The sequence below is a fragment of the Pelodiscus sinensis genome, chromosome 13, assembly GCF_052426305.1.
Source record: "Pelodiscus sinensis isolate ZL-2025 chromosome 13, ASM5242630v1, whole genome shotgun sequence".
NCBI lineage: Eukaryota > Metazoa > Chordata > Testudines > Trionychidae > Pelodiscus > Pelodiscus sinensis.
In genome coordinates, this window is record NC_143064.1 from 34,415,696 (window position 1) to 34,429,247 (window position 13,552).

Below are 13,552 nucleotides of genomic sequence, written 5' to 3' on the forward strand. Positions count from 1 at the left end.
GGCCCCAACATGCAGAGAGTCCTCCAGCTGTGATCCGTGCCCGATGCTACAGAGGAAGGCAAAAAACCTCCAGGGCCTCTGCCAATCTACCCTGGAGGAAAATTCCTTCCCGACCCCAAATATGGCGATCAGCTAAACCCTGAGCATGTGGGCAAGACTCACCAGCCAGACACCCAGAAAGTTTCCTATAGCAACTCCTATCATCCCTCCATTGACCTATTTCCAACTGATAATGAATGGTCAATTAGTTACCAAGATCATGTTATTTCATCCAACCATCCCCTTATCATAGAATCATAGAACTGGAAGAGACCCCAGAAGGTCATCAAGTACAGCCCCCCACTCTAGGCAGGACCAATCCCATCTAAATCAACCCGGCCAGGGCTTTGTCAAGCCGAGACTTAAATACCTCTAGGGATGGAGACTCCACTACTTCCATAGGTAACCCATTCCAATGCTTCACTACATTTACATTAATTCTTATTGGGAAATTGGACTCACCATTGTTTCACGTAAAGTAGCATTTTTATGGAACGTAACTACAGTGTTAAGTGAGGAGTTACTGTTTGTTCATATTTTTAATTGCTGTTTCGTTTTGATCTATTAAGCTAAATCCTGTCATTCTACCATCCTTTGTCCTCCTTGTAGAACAGACAAGGCTTTTATCCACTATGGATGGCCCGTGATCTGTAAAAAAATTGCTTAAATCTTGGTGTTCCACATTACCACTTAGGCTCTCCTGAAGCGTAGTAGCTTGAGTTCCTTCTGATATATATTTTTATGGCATGCCAACCAGCTACTATCTTGTATTCCCCCTGCATACACACCTGTGTGTAGAGAGGAAAGCAAATACAATTTTCCTAAATGGGAAAAGCATCTTTTCAATTAATTATGTTTAAAGAAGCTCCTAAATTAAAATGTGTCTATGCAAGATGTTTAATTGATTTAACTAAAGGAGTTTCTAAACTAATTTAAATAAATTGCTGCTGTTTTCTCATGTAGACAGGGTAAACATTAATTGCTTCAGCCTCTGGTTTTGGGAGGTAGGGGCCAGTAGGCTGTCTTGACTTTCTTGGACTTGCAGGTGCCTAACCCTGCCATCTATCAGTAGAGGGGCTTTTTTATTATTTATAATAAAAAAGCAGAGCTAGTTTTAATGGCATAAGTCTGTGATTGTTCCAAATAAATTACAGTTACAATCAAAATGGAAAATATTTTTCCACTTTAATTTTAAAAGTGCATTGTTCATGATTATTGCTTTTACTTAAGCTTTCAGATAATTGGATATTTCTAACATGGCTTCATTTGCAACCCAGATCACTGTCTGCTATGTTTTGTAGAAAGAAAATTGTTAATATTTACCAGTGAATAATTGAAGCCTCTGCATTATTTGATATGCAAGTAAAGTGATATTTTTCACAGTTTGAACTCTCCAGTTCTTGATATGTTTAAAGAAACTCTTCTCTTGTGTCACAACAAAGTCAAACAGTTTCATGCTGTTTTAGTCAGCTTTTGTTGTTGGCTTTGTTGCACCAACAAAGTAACACAATGTTCAGTTTGCTAGTATAATATAAAAATCATTTAATTTTGTTTTAGAATACATATAATGGAATCAACTACTGATCTTTGGCTTTTAAATCTCAATTTTATCAAACCTAAATTGGGGAGGGAGGGTAGGTTTAAAACTAATGTTCCTTTTAAAGCAGGGGTGGGCAACTTAAGGTTCGGGTGCCACATTTGGCCTACATCTTACTGGATCCAGTCCCCGGGACTCAGGACTCCCCTCCAGCATCAGGGAGCCATGCTGGCACTCCAGTTCCTGCTGCCCCCCCCCAACCTAATGGGTCTAGAGCACATACAATCTACCATCCTCCGTAGACTCGGGTGTGGGAAGTGTCTTTCGCCTTCTCAGTCGGGGGCCTTACAAAGTTTCCATGCCCCTGTTTTAAAATAAATGTCTGGGAGATTTTTGTCCTTTTCATTTAAATTTAATATCAAAGAATATTGTAAAATCGTGTTCATCCTTACATGGAGATACGTAAAATGTAATGACATTTGTTGGAATGCATAGCCTCTACCTTACAGTACTGTAATACGGTAGTGTAAATGTTAACATATTTTCCCTCATTTACAATTGTTTCATAGTGGCTGGAATGGCTGGCACTGCTCACATTGATGGAGACCATATTGTTGTATCAGTTCCTGAAGCTGTACTAGTTTCTGATGTTGTCGCAGATGACGGGATAACTCTTGATCATGGTTTAGCTGCTGAAGTTGTCCAAGGACCTGATATCATCACTGAAAATGATGTTGTAACAGAAGGTGTAATTGTTCCTGAATCTGTATTGGAAGCTGATGTTGCTATTGAAGAAGATTTAGATACCAGTGATCATGTTTTGACTTCTGATCTAATAACAGAAACTGTTAGAGTTCCTGATCAGGTTTTTGTGGCTGACCTTGTTACGGGTCCTGATGGACATTTGGAACATGTTGTGCAAGACTCTGTGTCAGGACCTGACTCGCCCACAATGGTTTCAGAAGAAGTTCTTGTAACTAATTCAGATACAGAAACTGTGATTCAAGCAGCCAGTACTGTTCCTGGTTCTACGGTTACAATAAAAACTGAAGATGATGATGATGGCAAGAGCACATCTGAAGACTACTTAATGATATCTTGTAAGTGAAATAAAGGTAGATATAAATAGGAGATTATTGAACTAGACATGGTCCAGTAGGGAGAGGTTATTAAAACTGAAATCTTTCTATCCTGTGCACCCAAATTCTTGGAAAGAACAGTTTCTCATCAAATTAATTCCTTGATACCAAGTGTTAGATTATATGTGTAAGTATAATTTCAGGCATTTCTGAACAATGGATTATTGTAAAATACTACATATACTGTAGTTACATTTTACAGCAGCAAAGTAAATTTAAAAATATATAAAATTATTCAAATTCTTTCCAGGAAATAGTGTTTTTCAAGTTTCAGCAATAGCATAAAGAACGTACTATAAGAATGGCCATACTGTATCAGGCCAGTGGTCCACCTAGCCCAGTATCCTCTCCTCTCATAGTGACCTGTATCAGAAGAATGAACAGAATGGGGTAATGCCCCTGCCATCCAATCCTGTCTCTTGGCAGTAGGGGCAGAGCATGGAGTTGTATCTCTGACCTTCTTGGCTACTACAAGTTGGATCTCTCTGGTCTGGCACCCTCAGGACCTGAGCTGTCCTGAACCATGGAGTTTGGAGTTTGCTGGACCAGGGGAGGTCACTGCTTCCCTGCTGGCTGCATCAGTCCTGGGCTCCGGCTTAGGACCTTTGGATACTGCTGGCCCCACTGCCACAGAGTGTTCCCCAGGGTTCCTGGCAGGGGCCACCCGGCTGCTGCTGACCTTGCTGCACCAGGGTTCCTCAGCCAGGGCCACCTGGCCACCCCGTCCCACTGCCGCTAGGGATTCCAGCTGCCCACCTTCGCCATCCCCACGTCAGCCAGTGGTTCCCCAGCAGCAACTGCCTGGTCATCCCAGCCCTACTGCTACTGAGTGGCTCCTGGCCTGGGCCACGTGCTGCAACCAGGGATTCCCTGGCTGGGGCTGGGGCTGGGACTCCCCAGTCACATGGCCCAGCTGACACTGGGGGTTCCCCAGCTGGGGTAGGAGCTCCCATCCTCTGCTGGCTCTATTAACGCCAGGGGTTCCCCAGTCACTTGCTCTGCTAATGCAGTGGGTTCCCTGGCTAGGGCCAGGAGGGGCTCCCCAGATGCCACCTATTCCAGCCAAGGCTCCCTAACCCCTGCATTGCTTCTACTCTGGGGCTCTTTGGTCCAGCAACATCTGTGGCCCTGCCAGACCGTAGATTTTGCCAGACCAGAGAGTCCCAGATTTGGGAGGTTCAACCTGTACCTATGTCCCACTGCCTAGTCTGAACTAAACTTAATGTTGTGCATTCATTAACTGAAACCTTTGACCTGTGGCTGAAAATGAAAACCGGTGTAGGGAGTACACATAGATTGTTAGCCAAATGCAGTTAGGGCACAACTGCCCAAGTGAGAGCAACTGTGGGAAAATAACAGACTAGTTAAATCTTTTTTAATTTTTTCTACAACTAAATGATGTTGACTATTGGCTATCTAGTATTGTTTCACCCACAGAACTGCCATGTAGGTTAATTAATATACATAGTATTTATCAGTGCAAGCTTGCAGCTTTTTTGAATTGCTAATGACATTTGACCAGGCCAGACTAGCTTTTGATTGTCCAGTAACCATTTTATATAGCTGTTTTCCAAAACATTTTTAAAAGTATTACGTGTTTAGAGTTTGCAAAATTGTGGGAGAGACTGAGTTACAGTTTTCTTCAGCCTGTCCTTAATATAATGTCATGTGCTGCCTGCAAGGGCATTTTAAACATGTCATTTAAACGGGTAGTGAGGATTTTTGAACAAGAACAAAAAGAAACTGTTCTGACAGCAAATAGAAACTTTCTACAGCAGGGGTATTCCTGTGTATGTTTTGTGAATAAAGGAACACCATTATAATGCTCAGTTGTTTTCACTGAAAGAATTCCTCCTTTCTAACAGAGTACTTATGATGAGTTGTGTTCTGTAACTGCGATATTTCCAACTGCATCCTTATAATTGTAAGTAAAGTCATCTTTGGAATTCCTTCTAAGGTAGATAAGTTTAACTTGATGGTAGTGGTGACTGTGTTTTAGGGAGATCATGATTGGAATAAACACAACTGCAACCTGAGTTATAAGAAAATCTGGTCTTTGAAGTGTCATTATTAGGCTTCTAAAGTCATTGTCTTACTTGGATACAATAGGACAGTTCTTGCCTCTCATGAGGCTTGATTCTGTAATGTGCTGAGCAGTGCACCTCTAGTGCAATGAAGTATATGATTACTTTAAAATTAACCTTAAAATTAAATATGTACTTAAATGTTTTGATTGCTGACTGCTTGGGGCCAAGAGTTCTCATTGCCTTGCAGAATTTATCCTACAAAGCTGTTTTTCAGGTTTTCTAAGATGGTGCTGATATGGTTATGCTTCTGAAGATAACATGTCTTTATGGCTAGATAGTGGTTCCTTTTTGTTTCCTTAAAGAAAATGAAAACTTGTGCAGAATCTGAATCTGTCATGCTGGGACAGATAAATATGTCTAGTGAGCCAGGAATCTGAAACCTTGGAATAGTATAGATGTTTCACTGTATAGTTAAGTATTCAACAAATATGGCAGGATTGTAATTGTATGCTGTGATTCTTCCTCGAGAGAGGTCCCAATGGGTGCTCCACGCTTGGTCTTGGTGCTGTCCTGGCATCTAGTTTGGAGATTATTTCTAGCAGCCCCACGCAGGTTGCACATGCAAGGTACTGCCACTGAGCTCCATGGAGTTGAAACTGTGCATGAGTGGCCCAAGCCCTCCAGTTCCTTCTCATCTGTGCTGGCCTGAGACAGAGCTCCACAGTCCCTCTGAAAGAATTAAGAAGCCTCATTTATTATTACAGTTAATTTAGCGAAATTTGTTAGTTCTTAGTTAATTACTTGTTAGTTTAAAAAAAAATTCTTAGCTACCCAAAATGCTGGGCTCCCCTGGGTTTAAAAACTGTTCATCCTGCCAGGACACGGTGCCTACGAGTCTCCCTGCACCAAAATGAAAGCCAGAGCTCCCAGAGACAGGGACTTGAAGCTGAAATTACTGCTCATGGAAAAATCCTTTCTTCGACCCTTGGATCCTGGCAAGCAGTCTATTCCAGCTCCCTTGCCTCTGGCCTCTCCGAATTCAAAATCTTCATGAAAGAAGAGCCATTCCTCAATACTGCATGGGGACGCTAATACTAAGAAAAGGTCACCTATAAGATCTACCTCAGTGACACACATCTCATGTGAGACTTATGACACTCCCAGCACCTCCAGCACTGACTATAGTGCAGCTACAACCGGCACCCAACATATTGGCACGAAGCATAAGAGCTCCAAACTCCCAGTTGTCCAGAGCATCGGTACCAACCACTCCTACCAAAACAACAGCATCTATCCCAACCTTGGCACCAACTGCCAAGCAGGCCATTGGTACAAGGGCACCAATGACTCCGGCATCACACTCAACACCTGTGTAACTCATAATGATGCACACATCAGCATAGTTACCATTGGCACCACCACTATTTATGCGTCATGCTGATTTTACAGTTGCCTTGACACCACAATCTCCACTCTTCAGTACTAATGTCTCTCTTAGACCATCAGCACCACATTATGTCTCTCTGGAACGGACACATTCCTCAAGTGTTGAAGATGATGGGATTGAGGTTGTCTTTTCACCATCTCTTCCTCGCCAGACTTTGATTCCCCACAAATGAGATCTGCCCCCCATGAACGTTAACACAGTGATATGCCACTAGTGTATGGCCATCCCTACTTGCCTCTGCCTATGCCATATCCAGCATGATGGCCACAGTGGAGCCCATAGGGAATCCTACAAGAGGCAACATAGCAGATATGCAAGCTCCTGCAAACATTACAACCTATACACAGCACATACCATCTCTCTCATTTAGGCTCCTATTCAGCAACAAGAGAACATGGAGGAACCAGAGACGCAGGTCCCATAGGTCCCAGCCCCGGATGCCACCCCACCAACCAATACCTCTTTTTCATCGGACAAGGACATAATACCTCCATCTCCACTGTCTGATGACTTTTCTCACTTCCAGGATCAATTCAAGAGGATTGCAATAGAGATTAAAATAGCGCTAGAGGAGGTGTCCGAAACATAAGAATGGCCATACTGGGTCAGACCAACGATCCATCCAGCCCAGTATCCTGTCTGCCAACAGTGGCCAATACCAGATGCCCCAGAGTGAGAGAACACAACAGGTAATCCTCACGTGATCCCTCCCCTGTCATCCACCTCCAGAGAATCAGAAGCTAGGGACATCATTCCTAACCATCCTGCCTAATATCCATTGATGGACCTAATCTCCATGAATCTATCTAGCTCTTTTTTGAGCCCTGTTAAAGTCCTAGCCTTCATCACTTCTTCTGGCAAGCAGTTCCACAGGCTGACTGTGTGCTGAGTGAAGAAAAACGTTGTTTGTTTTAAACCTGTAGCCTATTAATTTTATTTGCTTACCCCTAGTTCTTACATTGTGGGAATAAGTAAATAACTTTTCCTTATTCACTTTTTCCATACCAGTCATGATTTTATATACCTCTATCATATCCCCCCTTTGAACTTTTTATCTTAGAGAAGAGGAGACTAAGTCTTTTTAATCTCTCATCATAGGGGATCTGTTCCAAACCCCTAATCATTTTTGTTGTCCTTTTCTGAACCTTTTCCAATGCCAACATATCTTATTTGAGATGAGGTGACCACATCTATACAAGATGTGGGCATACCATGGTTTTATATAGAGGCAATAAGATATTTTCTGTCTTATTCTCTATCCCTTTGTTAATAATTCCTATCATTCTATTTGCTCTTTTCACTGCTGCTGCACACTGAGCGGATGTTTTCAGAGAACTATCCACACTGACTCCAAGATCTCTCTCTTGAGTAGTTGTACTAAATTAGTCCCTATCATATTGTATGTATAGTTGGGATTATTTTTTCCAATGTGCATTAATTTATCAACATTAAAATCCAATTGCCATTTTGTTGCCCAGTCACTTAGTTTGGTGAGATCTTTTTGAAGCTCTTCACAGTCTGCTTTGATCTTAACTATCTTGAGCAGTTTGGTATCATCTGCAAATTTTGCCACCTCACTGTTCGCCCCTTTCTCTAGATCATTTATAAATAAGTTGAATAGGATTGGTCCCAGGATAGTCCCCCTTTGAGACCCCACTAGTTACCTCTCTCCATTCGGAAAATTTACAGTTTATTCCTACGCTTTGTTTCCTGTCTTTTAACTAGTTATCAGTCCATGAAAGAACCTTCCCTCCTATCCCAGCATGAAGTTATGGACATCCTGCAAGCATCATCATCTTCCAAAACAGTGCTGTCTATCAACACAGCTATCATGGATACTGCCAAGACAGTATGTCAGACCCTCAGCTTCTATGCCTCCAACTTGTAAATGGGCCAATTGGAAGTACAACGTACCATCCAAAGGTTCCAAATTCTTATTTACTCACCCAGTTCCAAATTCTCTTGTGGTAGAGGTGGCACAACAGTGCGACAGGCAATATATCCTGGTTGACAGAGATAGCAAAAGATTAGATCTTTACAGATAGAAAGTCTCTCCCTCCTCCATCCTTTAGTTCAGGATCTCAAATTACTCTGAGCTTCTAGCCAAATACAGCCACAGGAACTAAGCTAAACTCCTGGACTTTACTGAGGATAGTCATGAGGCCATAGTTTCAGAGGGCCAGACTATTATCTGTACAGCAGTACAGGGAACACTCAATGCAGCTGACAGTGCAGCAAGTTCCACTGCAACCACAGTGATCGTGGAGAGCCTCCTGGTTTACTTCTACTACATCTCCAAGAGAGATTCAGTCTACTGTGGAAGATCTTCCGTTTGATGGCAAAAAAACTGTTCACCGCCAACTTCAATGAAATCTTGCACACAATGAAGGACTTGTGCCACACTCCACCCTTCAGGATATGCAGCCTGGTAACCAGAAGAAAACAATATTGGTATCAGCCTTACCAATGGCCCAGAACTTTTGACTAACCAAACCAACAGGGACCAAAAAGCAAGCAAAGGCCACAAAGATCTCCCACCTATCATACCAATATGCAGGACCTTCTCAGTATTCGTGGACCACCTACATCCATACTAGGATCAATGGGCTTCCATAACTTCAGACAGATGGGTTTTAGACATTATTCTCTCTGGATATATTTATCCCTTCCTCTCCTCTCCTCTCCTCTTCTCTCCACCCATTCACCCACCCTTTCCCTTTTCAGGGACTCTTTCTGCAAGATGCAAGTATGCCAAGAGTAGAATATCTACAGCTAGGAGCAATGGAGCCCATTCCCTACCCAGCACAAAGGGGTCTACTCCCACTTCTTTTTAATCCAAAAGAAAAATGGAGGCTGGCAGCCTATTCTCAGTCTTCACAGGCTCAACACATTTGTGAAGACACAACAATTTCACATGGTCACACTTACCACTATCATCTCGGCATGTTAACAGGGCGATAGGTTTTCATCCCTTGACCTCCAGCATGCTTTCTTTCATGTCCTAATCCGTCCCTCACAAAGAAGGTTCCTAAGGCTGACATTGGGAATAGATCATTACCAATATCTGTCTGGTCCTGCCCTTAAGGCTTTCCACAGCTCACTGTGTTTTCTCCAATGTGCTAGCTGTCATAACAGCATACCTCCACAAATTAGGAATGTTATGTACACAAAAGACAATTCAATGCTTTCAGTGCCTATGTCTACAAATAAACTGGGCAAAATCCACTCTGCAGCCCACACAAACCTTACAATTTATTGGAGCACATGTAGACTCTACAGCAGCTTGAGTGCTGCTCCTGGACAAGAGATTCCACACCATAGAGTCTCTAGTGAACACTGTACTACTCTCTGCAAACCACAGCCCTGGAATGTCTACAGCTCCTTGGATGCATGGCAGCATCCACTTCCATGGTGACATATGCTCACCTTCATATGCGCTGCTTTCATATGCATGGTTTGCAACTGTATTCTAATCCTGCAGACACTCCATGAGTACCCACCATGCTATACCACAAACCATAAAACAGTCACTCTTATGGTAAATCCCACCATCCAATTCATGTTCAGGGATTCCATTTATACCATCAAACTCTTCACATATAGTAACGACTGATGCCTCCCGCATAGAATGGGGAGCATACTTCCGAAGCCACACAGCTCAGAGATTATGGTCAGAACAAGAGGCAACTTTACACTTCAATCTCCTAGAGCTTTGTGCTGTTAGCAATGCATGGCACCACTTTCTTCCTCTCCTCCACGATCAGCGTATGTGTGTGATGACAAGACAACATCGCCTGCATGTTTTATATAAACAGGCAGGGAGGAACCAGATACCAATCACTATGCATCAAAACTGTAAAACTCTGAAATTTCTGCATTCATCACAGTATCCACATTTCCATGGCATACACATCAGGTTCCCACAAAATCACTGCAAAGGCACAGAGCAGATGTTTCCCCTAATATCATGAGTGGCAGTCCACAACTCCTTTTTGCATCTCATTTTCCTGAGGTGGGGACAACCGACCATAGTCCTCTTTGCAACTTGCCACAACTCCAATTGCACATGCTTTTGCAGGAGGCCAGGCATTGGACAAGGGTCTCAGGCATGCTTTTTTTCCCACCTGGATCAAGACCCTCTGTTGTGCTTCCCGAGTTGCTCTTCAGAGTGGTGCAAAACATCAGAACAGATAAAGCCAGGATAATTCTAATAGCTTCCGCCTGGCCAAAGCAGCCCTGATACCTCTTTCTGATCAGAATGAGTACATCTGGTGGCAATAATAGTGTTCTGCTATAAGACAGACCATATCTCTGCCTTTGCCCATACAGCCACAAAATGATTCTTAAAAGAGCTCCAAATTCTCCACCCTGACCTAAGACCCCTGGTTATCCCACGGGACCTAAAGCTTGTTTTGCACACCCTCACAACATCACCTTTCAAACCACATACCTCATGCTTGTTCTTGCATCTCTCCATGAAGGTCTCTTTCCTCATTGCCATTGCTTCTGCCCGTTGTGTGGGAGACATTACAGCACTCCCTGGTTTTTTTTCCCCCTAAGCCACACACTAAAACATTAAAAAGTGTGATGTATATACTAGATGTTAGATGGGCACTTACCTTTTATTAAGACAGAACCAAAGCCTTCAGAAAGACTCCATATCTTTTTGTATCTGTAGCAGACTATTCTAAAGGTGTTCCAATTTCTAAACAAAGACTCTCCAAATGGATCGCAGACTGCATCCAATTGTGTTATGAACGTAAGGGATTTCAACCTCCTTGCACCTAACAGTGCACTCTACAAAATCGATCTTTACTTCAGTTGCACACTCACATAATGTCTCTCTATTAGATGTTTGCCAAGGTACCACATGGGCATCTTAGAATACATTCATTAACCGTTACACCCTCACATATGGTCCCAGAGCCAATACTCATTTGTGCAGAGCAATGCTTTCTTCACCATTCTGACACACTCCAAAGCCCCTAACACCATAGGGTGAAACTGCTCATTAGTCACCAACCATAGAGTATCCACAGGAACATCTCTCAAGGAAGAAGCAAAGTTACTCACCTTGTGCAGTATCAGAGGGGTAGCCGTGTTAGTCTGAATCTGCAAAAGCGACGAGGAGTCCTGTGGCACCTTATAGACTAACTGAAGTGTAGGAGCATAAGCTTTCGTGGGCAAAGACCCACTTCGTCAGATGCTTATGCTCCTACACTTCAGTTAGTCTATAAGGTGCCACAGGACTCCTCGTCACCTTGTGCAGTAATTGGAGCTCTTCAAGATGAGTCTGTGGTTGCTCCATTACCCACCCTAGTCCCCTCTACTTCAGAGATGGTGTCCCCTGACATAGAAAAGGAACTGGAAGGCTTGGGCCACGCACACGCGGTTTCGACAATGATGCATGGCGGTGGCACCCATCATGTGTGGCCCACATGGGACTGGTGTAAGAATCTCCAGTCCAGGCTCTTGGACAGCACTAAGACCAAGTATGGAGCACCCCCATGGACTCTAATCTCAAAGAACTCCAGTTACTGCACAAGGTGAGTAACTTCGCTTCCCCAGGATAGATTACCAGGGTTGTCAGACTTCTTTTTAGCATGGGCCACATCTGACCAGAGAGATTATTGCATGGACATCTCTCTGATTCATGGACACATAACATTCTTTGTCAGCAACAGCAATTGTTTAACAAAGTGTAGCATCTTGAAACAAGGAGATCCTTGCATCATATTGCCTGCTAGTATTTATGGATCACCACCAAAGTGCCCTTGTAGAACACAGGGTGGGAACCCCTAGCAGTGTACAGCATACTGTGCATTATAACAGAAACCAGGGAGCTTTAGTTCAAAATTAGCTTGTCTTGTATGTTTGTGTTGCAGATTTAATACTACTTTAATATAGTTTTCACCATTTTAAGTTTGTATCTCCTCTGGATATGCTACAGATTTATAAGGAAAACTTTATTTTAGGGGTAAATGTTACCTAGAAATTAATAGGTATAGTCTTTTTTTCTCAGAGGTTTATATGCACAGAAAACTTTGTAATAGTCAAAGTTTTCACTAGAAATTTGTCACTGGGATCAGTTTTGTTTTGTGTAGATGAATTTAACTTCTTAAATTAAGGAAACATGAGCATACCAGGTAAAAATCATAAGGTTGCAAACTCAATTCTTAATACACTTCTAAATCAAGCCATAGCATATTGGATTTGTCAAATAAGTTTATGGAGACTAAAAATGGCCCAATGGAACACGTTAACTCATTAAAAAAAAAGGAAATGTAGAAGTTATGTAATCTTCTTTTAGATTACTTAAAACAAAATGAGATTTTAATCTGTACTGTACATACCAGATAACCAGGATAAATGGAACAATTGGCACACTTGTAACTTAAAACATACTTTTGTTTGTTTTTCAGGTTTGCGATATTCAGACGCACAGCGGATTGCCAGCTTCTGGTCTATGTGTTGGCCCTCTATGCACTATGCCGGGGACCTCATATCCACCAAAGAACTACACTGGAGCTGGCCTTTAGGGGTAAGGTAATGTTCCACCACCACCTCGTTTTTAGTATATTACAATACAGTGTTGCATAGTTTGCTAAAATATTTTAAATATATATTTCCTATATTGTACCACACGGTATATAAAGTAACCACTAAACTTTAGAAAACTTTGCAAAATTGTAAAAGAATGGGACTTATATTGTCCTGATTTCATCCCTATAAGTTTCTTTGGTGGGTGTGATATCACCAGCATGGTTCATGCTGAGGTATCTCATGAATTGGGAGCTGGCAATCCACAGTGAATCTGGACATCACACACCTGAAAACAACTTAAAAAGGTAAGATTTAAGTTATAAGTGTGCTGAATGGTCCTCTTGTGATTATCTTAGGAAGATTCAGCATATGTTTCTAAAGCAGCCTTTTTTTTTTTTCTTTCTTTTTAAATGAGGAAGAAGCATTATCTTAAGCTGTGATGTCCAACACGCTAGCCATGAGCCACATGTGACTATTTGGCCAGTTGAGTGTGGCTAGTTCCTAAGTGGTTGAACCCCATGAATCTAAAGTTTATATTGAAGAGCTCCAAGCCAAGAGACTTGTGTGTTTTGTTTACTGCTATTTTATCATACTTTGCAGTGTAGAAACTTTTATTCCTGACTTAAAACAAGTAGTTTAAAAAATGTAAATTTAGTACTTCTAAACACACTGGATTAGTTTCTCATGCAACTGGAATCCTCTGAAGACATCCATACAGTATTTTGGGTGGGTGTTGTTCAAGTAATCATCCGGTCATTGGCCATCATTCAGAGAGGAAACCTCTGGGAATTAGAAATTTAGTTCTGGGTCAATCTCTCTA

General features: G+C 42.1%; 1 protein-coding gene across 2 annotated transcripts in view; it reads left to right on the forward strand.

Annotated features, from left to right (window-relative positions):
• The window catches only part of ZNF711 (ZFX family zinc finger ZNF711), a 42,647-nt gene that overhangs the window by 14,779 nt on the left and 14,316 nt on the right, over nucleotides 1-13,552 (forward strand). For both annotated transcript variants that reach the window (XM_006115315.5, XM_075940757.2), the window contains exon 3: nucleotides 2,146-2,676. In XM_006115315.5, the coding sequence (XP_006115377.1) occupies nucleotides 2,146-2,676 (531 nt within the window). The remainder of the gene's footprint in view (nucleotides 1-2,145; nucleotides 2,677-13,552) is intronic.